A 17,659-nucleotide genomic window follows, 5' to 3' on the forward strand; every position below is an offset into this window, starting at 1 on the left:
TTTTAAAAACTAACAATTTTTTCTCTATTCAAAGTTTGAAAGGACAACATTTTACCTCTAGGGTTTATTTCCTTTCTCCAACTTCTACCATTTTGATCGACGGTCGACCCTTTCCATTTATCTTCTAGATTTGGCCGTTCTGGAGACATCGTCGATGGCCAACATGTGACAAATTGAAGAAGGAAGCTGACGAATCTCGTGGTTCTTCGATTTGTCACCCTTCCTTCTTCAATTTGGGCGACGGATCTCGCATTGATGGTCGAGAGTCACTGATTCATGATTGTTTAGATGACGCTTAATGACTCTTGGCCATCGACATGAGATCCATCACCAGGATTGAAGAAGGAAGGGTGATGAATCAAATAACTATGAGATTTGTCGACCTTCCTTCTTTAATTCGTCGCACATCGATCACTGACTATGTCCCTAGAGTGGCTAGACCTAGAAGATGGGTTGAAAGGGTCGGTAGTTAGCCAAAATAGTAGTGGTTGGAGAAGGGAACAAACCCTAAAAAGAAAATGTTAACTTTTCAAATTTTGAGTGAATGAGAAATTGTTAATTTTTGAAACTTGAGTGAAAAATTGAGATAAAATTATATATATTTTTAATATGATTGTTAAAATAACAGTTTTATCTTTATCTTTATCAATTTTAATAAAAATTTTAAAACTGATGAGTCTTATAGGTATGAAATTACCTTACACCAAACCTTGGGTGGGAATAAATCTTTTGTTCTTCAACGATACTTTAATCTCCCCTAAAAATACATAAATTTAGGTTTCAAGAGGATTTAGTATTTCAATATTATAGTTATCAAATCCATTAACATAAATCATTATTGATTTGACTTAATTAAAATACATGATATGATCAACTTATACATTTAAGAAAATTCAAAAGTTTAATAAAGAAATTTGACTAACTCAACATTCTGCCTTTTTTTCTGCTTTTCTTCTATCAATTTCTCTCTCAATTTTGTATAATTTTCAAGCTAAATACAAACCATTGACCTCACTGAACATAGTTTAAAACAAAATATCAATAATTATAATAGCAACTATTTTAGTTTTTAATATATAGTTTTTTTAATTGCAATTTTTGAAAATGAAGATAAAATCCTAAAAAAAAAATTTGAAAAATCGTAAAAATTAGTTATAATTTATTTTCTAAATTATTAATAAATATATTTTTAAATATTCAAACATACCCGAATTTTAATTTTGTAGTAATTATATCTACCTTCATTACAAAGTCAACTATATCTTCTCTTATATAATTATGGGTATCTTTTTATAATATGAAAAGCATCAATAAAATAAAATAAAGAAATAATTTCTACTATGGGCAAGTTGGTGATGTTGGTAACCTACAAAAGAATAATGTAAGGCTCCACTAAATGAATGAAAGAAAATAATATCAATAATTGTGGATTAGGCAACAGTTGGTTTCATGGAACAAGTGGACCAAATTAATTTGAAGAAAGAAAACAAGATAACAGAACAGTTATTATAATTTATAGTCCATGAGATGACATTTTTCTCTCTTTAATAATGCATAGATAGTGACTGATTTTAAGTTTTTCTCCCGTTAAGCTTTGCTGATGAATCAAATTTGTCTCAACTAGAGTTACGGCGGACAAGTGCAATATTCACTATATTATTACTGTCAGCAAACAATAAACAGGATATGCATCCATGCGTAGGCTAGCACGGGCAAATTGATGCTATATGTTACGAATGCACAGCAACATTCCGGATGACCTTGGGAGATTTAGGAAAAGATGAAAAATGATGTGAGGAATTACAATTCAGATAGGGACCTAAAAAATAGGCACAAAATGGTGGCTAGACAGACGGGTGTGCACCACACTTACACAAGCCACGCACCAGGCAGACAGACCATGCGCGCGAGCAATTAGACGGTTTGAACTTGCAAGCATTTGGATAGGCCGCGTATCACTCATGCGTCTCATCTAGACAAGTCGTGACAAACGCGTGTGCAGGAGACAAGCTGCACAATGCACGCACTAGGCAATACAGCGCGCGTCCCATTCAGACAGGTCGCGCGCAACGCAAACGTAGATAAACCCAGACTTGTAGCCTTTGCACTCTTGGGCGACTTAAAGGCCCAAAACATATCATTCTGAGCCCCAAACAAATACCCAAGACATAGACTAAGTCAATGAACTTGGGGGAGCTTGAAGTTATGAAGAAATATCCCATGAAGCCAAATAGTGTGCACTAAGCAGGAAATGTGGGCAAGAAAACGTGATTGGCTAAGCCCTTGAAGACAGGTAGCTAATTTCCATGAAAACACGTCCCATGATGTAAAGTAGTGTCTTTGATAATGCCTAAAGTGGTTGGGGGTGTCAACCACATGTGATGCCTATAAATTGAGGGTTGTGTATGACAAGGAAGTGTGTGGAAAAATTATTGTAAAATCTAACTACCTGTAAATATTTTTGTGATCATTATCTTGTATCAACTAGTGATAAAAATGAAATATGATCTTGTCATTCTCGGAATACATTAAAAAAATTGTAGGATATGGTTGATATTGTCAAATTCCGCCCTTCCCATTGTTTGTAGATTATTCATTGATCAATGCATGCTTTTTATATAATGAATCACATCTTTGGATGGTAAAACGTAATAGTTTATTATTATTATTATTATTATTATTATTATTATTTACCAAAAATCGATATCATACATACTATTCAGTTTGTTTATTTTTGTGAAAAATTCTTCAACCTTGCTTGTGCAAATAAAATATAAGAAATTACATGTGAATGTGCGAATCCATGTACAACCTTTTTTTAGAATTAGAAAATTAAATCAACATGATAAAGAATGTTTTTTTTTTTAATTAAATAATATTATGTGTACACATTTTTAGATATACCGATAATATATTACCAATGGCCGACCAAACATTTTTGTTGAGGAGGGGCCTCTACGTAGGAGTGGATACAAATCAAATCGAGTCTATACACCCTTCGATTAAAAAATATATATAGTTTAGCATAAGTTAGACTCGAGTTTATCGAGCCAATATTAATAGTGGGTCAAGTACGCCCTAATAAAAAATAATTAAACTAGATTTAATTTGAGTTTGATTCAAATTTATTGTTTGAATTAGTGGTTTAAGTTCATGACTCAGTTCTACTGGCTTATTCGCAAAACAATTTCTTTACCTAAATAATAGGCGAAACCAACTATTTATGTCATGAATTCGAACTGAATTAAGCCACTAATCAAATTACTAAATCAAGCTATGAATTTGAGTCAAACTAAGCTATAAATTTGAACCACTAATTTAAACAATAAATTCGAATTGAACTCAAACCGAATCAAGCCGAATATCTCTTAGTTGAGTTTAACTCAGTTTAAACCTTTTGATGTGAATTCAAATTTAAAAAAAAAAAAAACTCGAACTAAGTTGAACCAAATTAAATTCACTTCCGAGACCGAGCTTGCTTGGTTTAAATCTAACCCTACGTCCACGGTTCCATAATTTTTTGTCAAAAAGTAGTGAAAACTTAAAAAATAAATACCACCAATCTTTGAGTAAAGGAAATAATATAAAAGAAAGAATACAATAACACAAGTAATTTTTTTAGTAGAAAAACCTTTTCAACGTAAAGAGAGCCGAAAAAAAAGTAATGAGATCTAATGATAAACTTAAATCTAGTAAAATTAAAAGTATTTACATCAATTACAATCCGTGAAAAGTATTCCACACAAATTTATAGCTTAATCACAGTTCTGGTACAAGTAAAATATATAAACGTTTACAAAATGATTAATTAAATTGGTTAGATAAGTAGTCAATCTTTAGGTTATATAACTCTAAATTTAGTCGATAAATCAAAACTTAATAGTTCAGATCAAAGATCTACACCTTATTTTACAATAATGAAAAAAATCAAATTAGAATAGTATATTTAAATATATAAAAATTTGAATATAAATTATTTAATTTAACATCTTTTTTCAAAAGAATGAAACTTTGTCTTTGGAAACAAAATTATGAGGTATGGTTGTCGAAATCAAGTTGAAGATCTAGAGGACGAAATCTCATTTTTGAATTAGCCTTTTTTATTTCAATTAATATGAGTTTTGATTTTTTATGTAAATATGATGATTGCGTGACGTTTTGATTCAATTTTACGGTAGGTTTAGAAAATATCATTTAAATCTGATTTCAAGACCATCTAAGGTTGGACCTGTTGACATCTCTTTGAATTATTTTGTTCAAACATGTTTACAATTGAAAGTGAGTCTACTTGACTTATTTTCAATTTTTTACGGGTGGGCCTAAATAATTTTCATTCAACTTTTTCCAATTTGAGGGTAAGTTTGGTTTTACCCTTATATAGATTGAGATCAGTAAACTTAGAGCTATTTTTATATATCATTATGTAATTAAATAAATATTTATAAATATGTATATATATAATTTTATTGATTTTTATTTTTGACGGTAAACAGTCCTACGGTAGTTTAAACGCAATCTCTTATTTGTTGAAGCTTAATTCTCCTGACAAATTAATTTGATTAATAATTGCAGCTTCGATAAATTCCATTCATCTCAATGGATTACTAAATCTTTAAGTCTTCTAGTGAAAATAATTTTTAAAGTAATGTTATATATATCTATTTTGAGTATATAATTATATACACATTTATATATATTATCATATAATTAAGTATTATTTTATCTTTAATTTAAAATTATTTAAACATATGATGATACATATAAGTATATATATATTTATGTATTAAAAATATATATACATAGTTTTATTAATTTTTTTAACCTATGGTTTTTTATTTTTTAAAGGGTTTTTGACATTTTATACAAATTTTTACTATTTGAGACTTAAATTATCTTGTGCAAGCAAATATTAATATTTTGATAATATAAAATGGTAATATTTAAATGAAGTAATGATCTGACCATATAATACGACACATTATTTTCAATATAAATTTTGTTATAATCTTATTATAAGAATTTATTTAAAATTATATATTTATGTGATTACGAGGATCATTTTAAGAAAAAAAAGTTCTGCTTATGAACCATCTTATTTTTATATTCTTCGGTCAAATAAAGCATGTCGCTTCAGTATTTTAAAAAAGAAATAAATTTTTTTATTATTTGTTTTTTAAATATTTTTTCAACTCGTTTGTTCAACGATGTGCAACGCTAAAGATGAATGATTGTGTTTCTGATAATGATGCAAATGCACGGCTGAGACGCAACCAGGTACAATTATTAGAGCTAATGAACACGTGGCATTGCGTAAGCTAACTAAAGCACCCCAATTGTGACGGCAATTTTCAGGTACTTGGGCGTCTAAGATAATGAGTACTCCGTCACTTTCAACAAGTTTGTTCACAATTTCTTCCTTTATTTCATAAGGAAAAAAACTGAAAAAATAAAAAATAAAACATATAAAATGCCCTATGTAGAGCTGGTAGATCATGTTATTGGTTTGTTTTCTATAGTATCTTTCTATGTTTTTGGACAAAGTATACTTCTTATAATTGTTTTTGTGTGACATTATGTACAAACGTTTAAACTTTATATGAACGGTCATTCATCCTTTAAAATTTTTATACATTGTAATTATCTATTTCAATTGACGTAATATGTAATGAACGAACATTTTTATCCTCAAAATATATGTTTATCCTCTCAACAAACTTAAAATTAATTTATTTTCATTTTAATTCAACTATAAAAGTGATTAGACATAATAATACACATAAAGTGACTATTATGACCTTAAGACATATATGTAGGTGTTATATACAATCTGCTAGAACGTTGAGAATAGGAAGGGTGTTTAGGCGAAGCGCAAACATGCATGTGTATAGATGGCTAAGGCTTCAAAAGAATCGAATTGTGAGAATGAGGCTTGTGTATATAGGCATCACGCATGCCCCATTGATTCCCAATCCTGTACAATTTGTGGTTGAAACATATTCCTAAGCGTACATAAGGACCAACAACATACAGACGTACGTGTGACCATGTACAACCATATGTTGTCCCACATATGGGTGTACATGGTGACATGTATGATCGTACGAGCTTCGGGAAAATCAAGTTGGCCTTTTTCTTATTTGATAGGATAAATCCAACCCAATGCAATCTCACAATCTCATCTAGTCAATAAAGTGTTAACAAACAACTCTAAGTCTTGTTAGCTATACAGTTATGTATAGTATTATATCTTCGTCAACTGATATCTCTCGAGATTGAAACATAGATACAATGCCTATTTTAAGAGCCCCTCCATATGAACTAATATGTATTAATGACTAAATGATTTAGATTGGGCTTTAACTTAGTCCCACTAAGGCCATAGATTCGAGTGGTCATCAATGTCTATTAGTATACTCATCAAAGATATCTTTTCTCATTTTTGGGAGTGACAAATCCTCTATTAATCTGACATAGCCTCTATACAAATTCTAATATGATTAATTATCGCCTTTATAGTTACCCTTTCTACAACGACATGTTAAGTGGCATTAAACTATATTAATCCTTACACGAGATGATCCGGTTACCTCAAGTCAAAGCATCATATGTACTTGTAAGTTAGAAAATGTATTCCATAAACACTAGAGCAACCACCTATATGAAAATCCTCTGATTTGGTTTGTTTAGAAAACACGTTTACAACATGCACCCATCTGTTGCATCAAACAATCGACAAACAACTTTACTATATGAGAACTGTCGTAATCTTTCAATGGAGTCACTTAACACTATAATAATTCTATCATCATTTATTTTGTCCTTGGTTAAAGTAATGTCAGGATTATAAAAATTTCTACACTTATCATCTAATGTGAATATAAGATTCTCGAGATTAGTCGTCTAATTTTTTTATCACAGTTTTATAATTCTAATGTCATATTGAGTGTTCAAACATAAAGTAAATATATACAATATACATAATCAATAAATTGTCTTTTATTAATAATGAATAAAATAATTATAAATTACAACATATCTAAATGGCTCTAAGACACTACCCTATCAATTTCTAATACCCTAATGTACAAAATAAGGCATCAATAATACAAATGTAAAGCCGATCATGAACAAGTCATAACTAAACCCTATGTCATATTTCTATTCAACATCAATTGCATTTTAAACACACCCATCATAGCATACATTTAAAGCAGCACACCACTCATCATATTTCTTAAAAAATCAAACCATAAATGAACTTGGAGATCTCCTGCACAGCTATTTTTAGTAAACATCAACAAAATTACCATTTCACAATATCTCCTACATGATACATTATTAATAAAGCCTATCTACATAATTCATCATCAAACATAGAGTAAACATTAGACCAAAACGTCCTACACGCATACCATAGATAATATTCGTGAACTAAGAGAAAAGATTTCCTACTTTGTTTCTAAAGCAGGAGAGTTTGCTGCTAGATTGTCTCGCTCTTTCTCTACGTTTTTCTCCTCCTTCCCATCACCGAAAAAAGCCATTCTTGTCGCTGGAAACAATCTATCAGATTCCTTCTCTCTAATTCTTTCTCTCTTTTCCCCCAAAAATATATGATAAGTGCACAAATTTTACAGGATGACTCCCCAGATCATGCGATAACACACACCATTTTTAAAGGAAATTTCTATAACGGTATGCATGAGTGTGCATCCTCTCGGTGCAAGGTCATGCATCATGTTTAAAAAATGTTTATATGGCTCTTATTCAATTTGCTGACATGGAAAACTATGCACAGACATACACTAACTAATGTACAATTGTGCATGGGCTAAAATTAAATATTTCTATTTAATTTCAATCCAATTTCTAAGCAACAATCAACCAAGGTCAAACCTATATGAAGAAAGATTATTTTACACTTAAACATACGTGCAGGTGCTACATGAACTGTGATAGATTAGAAGATTGAGTCACATGGTCATGATATTGAATCTCTATCTCAGTTTAATCTGATCAACATAGAGATGAAGATTGAATAGAACAAATTTTGGAGAATGCTTTAACCATAGAAAATGATGATTGAGAATACATGCGATGCATTTTATGTCATTGAAGATAAGGTAAATATAAAACCTAAATGATGAAGGAGATATAAATTAGGAATGTGAGATAATGAGAAAAATGGAAGAATGCATTATGAATGATTGTAGGATAGATGCTTTTACTTGTTAAGTGCAATTACTCACCTTTTTTTTGTTTGATTTTACAGGTGAGAGATGATTAGTGGTAGTGTGGTGGTGATTCAGCTCATGTGGAGGCATGAGAGGGATTCTTACATAATTTTATTTTCTTAAGAAGTTAATCATGTTTTGATTTTGTACACACACTTGGATGGTAATTCTCTTTTTTATGTTTAAGACACTCTGGGCTTTACTCACATAGTTTGTTGAATAAAGGGTAATTTGATAATTTTGCATTTTTGAGAATGTCTTAACCAATATTATTAAACTGAGCCAGTGGTCAAAATGGTTGTCTTACCGGTTTGTAGTTCAACTGGTTCAATCGAATAACCAATTGGTTGACCATATTCTCAAATTGTTATGTATTTCTTTAATAGTATTAAACATTTACCACATTTTTTGAACATAAAACATATAAAATATAATTTCAAATATGTTAATTAAACAATTGACACTTCATTATATAAATAAATAAAAAAACCAATTACAATTTTATTAATAATTCAATTAAGATCTTATAAATTGTAATTCTGTTAAGTTTTAATAAGACAATAATTGTGTAGCATATGTAAACCTAGTTTTATAGGTTTTAAATAATTTTTTTCCATTTCAACAGATTTGACCAAATTTCAAACAAGTTAATATTTATATATAAACCATACCGAATTGTAGATTGCTTCATAGTTTAATTGATCGAACCAGTTGATCTGATCCGATTTTAAAAACATTGGTTTAAGTACCTTGTATGCGTATATGGACTAAGTAGCACTTTACCCTAGAGGGTAGGACTTTCAGAGTAGGGTGCTACACAACAGTTCTAATGTTTTGAGTCCATAATTAAAACTAAATATCTCATTGATCAAACTCACAGATAAGACACCTAAAAGGCGATAAACGATTAGTGGATAGATGGCTTACCTACTTAGGTCAAGGTGAGACGCGAATAAAAGATGGTCTCATTCAAAAGCAGCAAAGAGGAAACATGAGACAATATCTATTACAACTTCCACAATCTTTCCAACATTAAGTAATAATTTCCCATTACCGTAAAACCACTTCCCACAACTTTTGTAATTATAATGAAAGTGTAATTACACTCATACCATATTAGGATTAAAGAATGATGACAACAATTGTCAAGTTCCATAATATTATATTTTACTTGTTTGATTACACATGTAACCCTAATCTTTACTAGTATAAATTGTAAGATGTGGAAATGCTAAGGGATGACACTTCGAGCGTTCAACAAATATTCATAGCTTTTAACAATGTATTATTGTTACTTCTCTACGTAGTCAACTAATAACACTTTTGTAGACCTAGACTAATACTACTTTCAAAATTATAATTTTAAACCTTATTATAAGTGTTTAATAATTTAGATCTTAAAATTATTGTTATATAAATAATGGTGAAAAGAACATATATTATGTTTTCCATATAATTATTGCGTTATGTTTTAATATTAATCAATGCTATTTGAAAATAATAATGTATTAGGATATTATAAAATAAAAATTGGTGCATTGAATTGTCATCGGACATCCACCGGAGACTACTCTCCGTGGTCGACATTAACAAATCTATTTAATGCCCACTAGATCATTTGTATCGTCCATGGTGTTTGACCGCAATTAAGAGATGACCTAGTTAGCTAAAATGCAATATGATATATATTCAATTGTGAGTATTTAAATCTAAATGATGTTTTATCATATAATTATGTATTAAAATACTAAATTTTATAATAACACATTATTTAGATAATCAATTCAGTATTTAAAATTGGATATATATAATTTATTATGACCAAAGAACTTATTCCCAATTGATATCCATTAACTATTGAAAAGTCGAACACCCACTCGTGGGTTATTAAAATTAATAAAACCAATTAAATTTTAAGAATAAAATTGTTATTTTATTAGTAATATATTAAAAATAATAAAACATTATCTATATCTCTTTCATGTTTATAAAACTAATAAATTCTCCTCAATATTAAACTTTGAAATGTTACATTTTCCCCCAAAGGTCTCTTTTTTTTCCCCCTCACTTTTTCAATGTCATTACCAACCAACTTCTCTTTCCTTCTCCTTTTCTGGTGTTGTCTTTGGAGAAAGAATATTGTCTTTGTGAGATACAAAAATGATTGTTTTTATTTAGTGACAAAGACATTTTTTGTTTGGAGTCGATGCTGAAAAAGGGAAGGGCAAGATAAGCTGGTTGGTGATACTGTCAAAAAATGAAGAAAGGAAAAAAAGAAACTCTATGGAAAAAAATATAATATTTCAAAATTTACTTTTAGAGAAAAATTATTAGTTTTCTAAACTTAAAAAGGAAATAACAAATATTAATTAATTCTATTAATTTTAACTATTTTTAAATAAATATAGTCTTTAATAATTAATAAATAGGAAATACAATGCCATTTGGGTGGAAATAAGTCCTTTGCCCTTTTATTATTAACCAAACGAAGTGGTGAATACTGGCGGCCCCTCTTGATCTGCCGTCAGTATCATCAACTTGATGTCAACGGTGGGCCAACAATGTTGTTCTATTTTTAAATGAAAAAAAATTCGCTAGATTATTAATATATTTAGTTAATTGATGTAAATGAATTTCATAACTTCTATTTATTTGATATTATATAAATGGAAAATAAGTCCAAGGAAAAAATTATTATTAAAACAACTTTTGATATGTTTAATTATAATGTTCTAAATTTTTTCTCTAAAGATACGTTTGATTTAAATAATATTTTATTATAAAAAATAAAATACTATTATAACGATCGATTATGTAGAAGATAATTATTGTATTTGATTGAATGTAATAATAGAAACACAAATATATTATTTTACTTAAATGTTTTTGGATATAATTATTCTAAAATATTTTTTCATATTATTTGTTATATTAATTAATGATGAGAGTACTTTTATTTTTAAAAAATTAATATGTAACGATTTAATATAATAAAATTAAAATTATTTTGGTAATCTTTTAAAACTTAAAGTAGATATAGTAATCAGATAACATTTTATATTGCATGTTACATCACCATTGATAATAAAAAATTACTCACATATTTTATTACATAACAAACCAAACAAAACAACATTAGTAATAAAAGATATATTACTAAAGTAATATTTAAATATCTGAACCAGACACCCCCTAAAATGCTATAAAAAATCCTTTCATCTTTAGCTATTTCAACTTTAATTGTTTGTTTGGTGCAAATTATACACGTGGAAAGGAGACTGCATAATTTAGTTTAAACTGTAAACTAGACCGAATTGCTTAAAAATTACAATTTATTTGGTTTGTAAAATGGTTTGGTTCGGATTGATAAATTTTTTAAAAACAGTTTTCATTTTGGGTTACAGTTTGATGACTTTCAAACCAAACCGTAAACCGCATTTGTTTAAAATACATATATATATATATATTTGACAAATTTTTTATAAATAATTATACAACCTTTTTTAATATTTATTTTATCATTTTCTTTATATATATATTTCATATTTTTTTTACATGATTATATTATATTCTAAAAAACTATAATTCAATTAATTTTATTAAATAATATATATTTAAAAGTAAATAATTTTAATAGATTTAAACTGTAATTTAAACCGTATTTTTTTAATTTAGTTTAAAATCTAAAATTATTTGCTTTGGTTTGAAAATTTTTCAAACTGTTTTTTCAGTTTAGTTTAAAAAAACTATTAAACCGTCCTATGCACATCTCTAAAAATGGAGCTTATAAACACTTTTGAAATACTATCAAACAACCTAAATATGCCTTACCAAACACAGACTCCAATTTGTATCCACATCTTCAACCTCTGGAGTGATTTAAAACAATTTTTAAGAGAGACATGGGCAGTTAAATCTACCTCTTCATGTGCACTCATAAATGAGCACAAAGCTAGGTTTTGATAAAGAAAAAATGGATCACAAGATGTAAAACCATTTAAAACTTACGTTATGGGAAAACGAAGTGAAGAGATCTTATATTTAACTTGCATTACTCATCTATGTTTAATGTTACATTATGAGCCTTGTATATTTATTAGCAATCTTATTAAAAATACCCAAGAATCTTTCATTTATTATGATAATTAAAAAAAAAAAAGCATAAATAGTAAGTTAGAAAAATGTTTCAATCCTTGGAAACTAAAGCCAAAAAACAAGGCAATTTTAATTCTACAAGTTCACGGAATCATAAAGGAGAAAGGTCTTTTCAAAAGAAAATACTAGTGTGACACTAGAGATCTCTTAAAATATATTTGTCACCCTCGATTCATTTTCACAATACAATAGTATTTAGCTACTCAATAAACTTTTATATACAATTAATCACATAACATCAAAACCTTTCACAGAATAAACTATTTTACAACCCATCATCTCCATGCCCATTTTTTTCCCCTTTGTCGTTTGGATACAATATATATTACAATCCTTATTACTCTTTTCATTTCCAAGCCATAACTTAGTTTAGTTTCTAACACCGGCCTCTGTTGACAAAAGCTCTGGTGTTGAACAACTATGTCATACATGTTACTAATTCGATAATATTATCAATCAGATCAATGATAATCATTAGACTGAAGCCCCTCTAATGAAAATTATCGATCGACCAATAATGTTATCAAACATCACATACTGTAACATTTTCATTATTCTATAATTTACCGCTTTTTGGGTTTATTGTTAAGAGATTGACCAAGTATATATTTCTCAGTATTGTATTATAAGACCTCCCATTGGAGCTCTCTGCGGAACTCCCTTTCTCCTCCTGGTTGCCCTGTACCTCATGGCAGTTGGTGGTGTTGATGGTGAAAAGCTTTGTATTTTGCTCTTACCATTTCCATTGATTTCATTGCCCATTTTTCTTTTCTGAAAATTCTTTGATGACCCAGTTATCTGAAAAAGGAGTCAATATTTAAGCCATTATAATCCATGTACAAGTACATTTCTTAAGCTACTTTCTAAATGTCTTTTCAGTACCTAATGCGCTAACTCCACCTTTATATATTATTCCTCCTTCCTATTATTTGTGGTCATCGTTTAAAGAGTTTGCATCATTACATTTTTGCTTTATGGAAAAAAAATTTTCCCAATGAATGGTAACTGAAACACTTTGGGGAAATTACTTTGTTTCCTTTTGGGAAAAAAAAACAATAAAAAACAATTTCCCTAATTTAAAAGAGAAGACTAATAAAAAGTTCCAAAATTTTCAAAAAAGAAACTGTTTTAAATTAAAAAAACTAAAAAAATATTAAAATTTCATTTCACACTAGCTTTTAGTATTGTATAATTAAATAATTTTCATGAGATTTGATGTATCTCATTGTTTTAATAAAGAAAAATTATATTTAAATTTTATATTAAATGGGGCCTTAGCCATTGCCTTCAATTCATACCAGTACCACTTATACAATGAAGTAGAATTTTTTATTAAAAAAATCCTTTATTTCTTGGCAAAGTGGAGAAGTAGTAAATGTGTTAATTTGACTAAATGTTAATCACTAAATGAAAAACAGGGAAGGGCAATTGCATTATTTTTACCTTGCAACCAAGAGAGCAGAAAGAGAAGGAATCCAGGAGGCTGCGGTCACAAACTCGGCAGGTATTGGTGACTCCTTTCCCGGGCCTTGGCTGAGGCCTCTCATTTAAGAATACAATTCTGGCACTGTTGATTATGTATGTTTGAACGCCCGTGATATCCATGTATTTCTGTATCTCAGCCACTCTTATCACATCATGGTATGATGATCTCCTAATCTACAAAATCCAATACAATTTCATCAACCCCAGTAACATTACCGTAGCTGTGCCTAGAGATGTTAACATGAATGATGTATCATGTATCATGTATAATCATCACATGACAAGGGTTATATGAGATACATAGGTCTATTCAAATACGCCATGGCTGAAGCTCCAATTCATTCCCCAATAAAAGGGCACATGTCATTGGTGAAACCAATGTAATTTCATGTGATTGTGGAATGTATATTAAACAATCACATGAATTTGAAGCTCCCCATGATTTTGGGCAGTTGATATATTAATATTTATTTCTTTAATTATATGATTTAAAAAAATAGAATACCTGAATTGGCCTGTGGTCTTTATGAAATGCCAGACAAAGAGAACAAAGAGCACCGTTCATACAGTCCAAGCAATACATGTTGCATTCACTCTTGTGGGCATCTGCGTGAAGTTTACATTGAACAAAGAAGCTGGTTTGCAGAAGAGGACGAACCCATGTTGGCCACTGTATATTTTCATCATCTTCATCTAGATCATCGGGACCTCCTCCTCCCTGATAAAGTCAATAATAATCATTATCAGAAACAAATACTACAATCAGGAATTGAATGAAAGAGATGATGTTGAGGGAGAAAAGCAGGTGACCATGATTCTTCTGTTTTTGGGTTTGATTTCTCTGACTGTGAGTAGTTCTTGATCATTCATGATTTCGTGTGAGAAAGAGAGAGAGAGAGAGAGAGAGAATATTGATTGGGAAAAGTTGAATGAAGGCAGAGAGAAAGAGAGTGGAAAAAGATGTGGGGTTGTTTGTAGTGGTGGGTGGTGGATGGGGGTCTGGGAAGTGCTTATCTTCGCCTTAAAAAAGTCTTCATCCAAACCTCCCTCCGAACCTAACCTATATAGATGCGTTTTTTTCAAGGAACTTGCTCCTTTTTAATAACTTCACTGTATCGTAAACTTTCCTTGAATATTTTTTAAAGGCTGAATTACTTTTTCACCATGGGTTTGACCCAAAAAAATTTTTCGCCGTTCGGTTATATAAATTACATTTTTTAATCTAAATTCTAAGTGCATTAACGGAAAATTTATAATAGAAAGTCCAAATGACTTATTCTAATGTAAGATTTGTTGTATTCTTAAATTGATATCTATTAAATATTAAAAATCTAAATACCTATTCGTGAGTAGTTAAAATTAACAGAATTGATTAAGTTTCAAAGATAAAATCACTATTTTAACTAGTAATATATTAAAATAATAAAATATTATTTATTTATTTTAGATTTAGAAAACTAATAATCTTCTCTCTGGATTAGACTTTAAAATGTTAAATTTTCCTCTTAAGGTTTTTTTTGTTTTCTTTCTCCTTTTTTCGATTCCATCTTTGGACGAAGACGAGAGATGGAAATGACGTCTTCATCTAGAGACAACAAAGACAATGAAGCCATCCAGAGATGATGTTGAAAAAGGGAGGGAGAGAGAAGCCAATTGGAGACAACACCAAAAAAGAGAGAGAGAAAAGAGAGAAACTTTAGGATCGAAAATGTAATATTTCAAAGTTTAATCTTGTAAGGAAATTATTAGTTTTTTAAACCTAAGAGGGACAGATAATGTTAATGTAACACACCTCTTGGTAGTATTGCCCTCCGGAGGAAAACGTCACTAAATTGTCCATTTTGAGCATGCATTAAATAAAAACAATTAATAATAACTCAAACAATTGCATAAAACTTTATTTGTTAAAAACTGAAAAATTACCGAAATACTCTTGTCAAAACTAAATAAGAAGTGTTCAAAAGATGTCAAAACATGAAAACATAAACTAAAAATATAATACGTGTAGTTTGAACATCTATGAAAATCTTAATAAATTAAAAGTTGAAAAGACGAAAACACCCTCACTACTTTACACCTGTGGACCTTCACTCGTCTTGCAACTATTATGATCACCTATACCTGAATGCAAGAAAGTAGGGAAGTGTGTGATAAAACATTCAATAAGTAAGTGACTATATTGATAACTTTTACTAAAATCCCCAATATTCCCTTAAACTCGATCCATACTAACTCTATCATCTGAAGTCAATATTAAACTCCTCTATGGACTATGACAAGTCTTATGTACTGTCTTTGTGTTTATACGGTATCCTAGGGACTATCTAGGTTGTATATCATAACTCTCAGATTTAACCGTATCTTTCTCGGTCACTAAGGAATCATTTCCCCGTATTCCTATCTAGTGTGACCATACTAAACTTGGTAGAACCATCTGAATTTGAAAGTTGTAACTAAAGTTGTATATTAGGTCGATTGTTCTAGATAGAATACAAAGATTTAACACTTTGACCATGTGAGCTATCTTTTTTTTTTTCCACTACACCAAAACAATATCTTAATTGGGTTTTACTGTGAGCAAGTACCCTTGATGTCATACTACGAACAATGTGGTGATTGTATACTCATGGTGCCCCCTTATAATAATCATTTGATGTCTAGCATGCATACATCTCAAAACTTTACTTAACTTAGCTTGCTTTTGCTTCCACCTAATAGTATATCTTATGCCCCACTATGACTGAACTCTTAGGTATGTGGGGTACTTCTGCACACCTAGGCTCTCTATATTATTACTTAAGATAACCTTTAAATCTCTGGTATAGTTCCCTTACTCTTTTCTTTTTCCTGCCCTAAAAACATAGGTGTATACATCTAAACACACAAAGGTGTGTCTTTTTGTTTTACTCACACACAACCACCTTCTCATGGTTTTTCCTCGTGTGTATCCTAGTTAACACAAGTGTGTATCCTTTAGATATTTAACCTACTTTCCTTTCATATTTTCATCTTGACCACACTACTTTTCAAGGGTATTTTGGTCATTTCATCCCATATATGGTCGTGCTAAAGTTACACACAAGAAGTCCTTATGTCATAGTTAACAGCTAACTAGTTAATGACATCCAACAATCGTCAAAACACTGTGATAACTTAATTTGAATTCTAGGGATTGTGCATATGGGTATGTGTCCTATACCACAAGCTCATATGGCGAACTCATAAAACACACTGAGTGCCCTAATTTTCATCTCTAATTCGATTCCAAACACTCAAACATTATCAATTCAATCCTTTGCATGCAAATTATGATCATAACATCAATACAACTCAAAATAACACGCCATCAAATGCTCAAGAACCATAAACTAATTATTATACCCAAATTATCAGTTTTTCACAGAAATTTAATACACACACAAAATTCTAACCCCTCTGGTTTTTTCATACCCAACTATACATCTTCTAATTCTGCATGCACCATACATACAATTTCATCAATAACAAAAACATTAACTTTCCAACAGATATTAACATAACATATATGAATACACACACGTGCAAGTTACTTTAATTTACCAATTAAGGCAGTAGCATCACAATAAAGGTGTCACACTCCTTTAACATATCTTAACCCTTATAAATATAATAACCAAATCATGTGATTTCATGCTTATTTGCACTATAATTCAACAAGGAGTAGATGAGATCGTGCCTACTTACCTCTTACTAGACTGTCACAACAAAGTTGATCAAAAGGGCTCATTCTCTCTAGATTTCTTCTTACC

At 29.8% G+C, this 17,659-nt stretch overlaps 1 protein-coding gene across 1 annotated transcript; it reads right to left on the bottom strand.

Annotated features, from left to right (window-relative positions):
• Positions 1-12,495: 12,495 nt before the first annotated feature.
• On the bottom strand, positions 12,496-14,875 carry LOC123220052 (protein RGF1 INDUCIBLE TRANSCRIPTION FACTOR 1-like). The gene is made up of 4 exons (XM_044642047.1): positions 14,682-14,875; positions 14,377-14,589; positions 13,830-14,045; positions 12,496-13,184 (listed from the first exon to the last, which is right to left on the bottom strand). Exons 1-4 carry the CDS (start codon positions 14,739-14,741, stop codon positions 12,999-13,001), a joined length of 675 nt encoding a protein of 224 aa, XP_044497982.1. The 5' UTR covers positions 14,742-14,875; the 3' UTR covers positions 12,496-12,998.
• Between the last annotated feature and the right edge of the window lie 2,784 nt (positions 14,876-17,659).

The sequence above is a fragment of the Mangifera indica genome, chromosome 7 (genome assembly GCF_011075055.1).
Source record: "Mangifera indica cultivar Alphonso chromosome 7, CATAS_Mindica_2.1, whole genome shotgun sequence".
Taxonomy (NCBI): domain Eukaryota; kingdom Viridiplantae; phylum Streptophyta; class Magnoliopsida; order Sapindales; family Anacardiaceae; genus Mangifera; species Mangifera indica.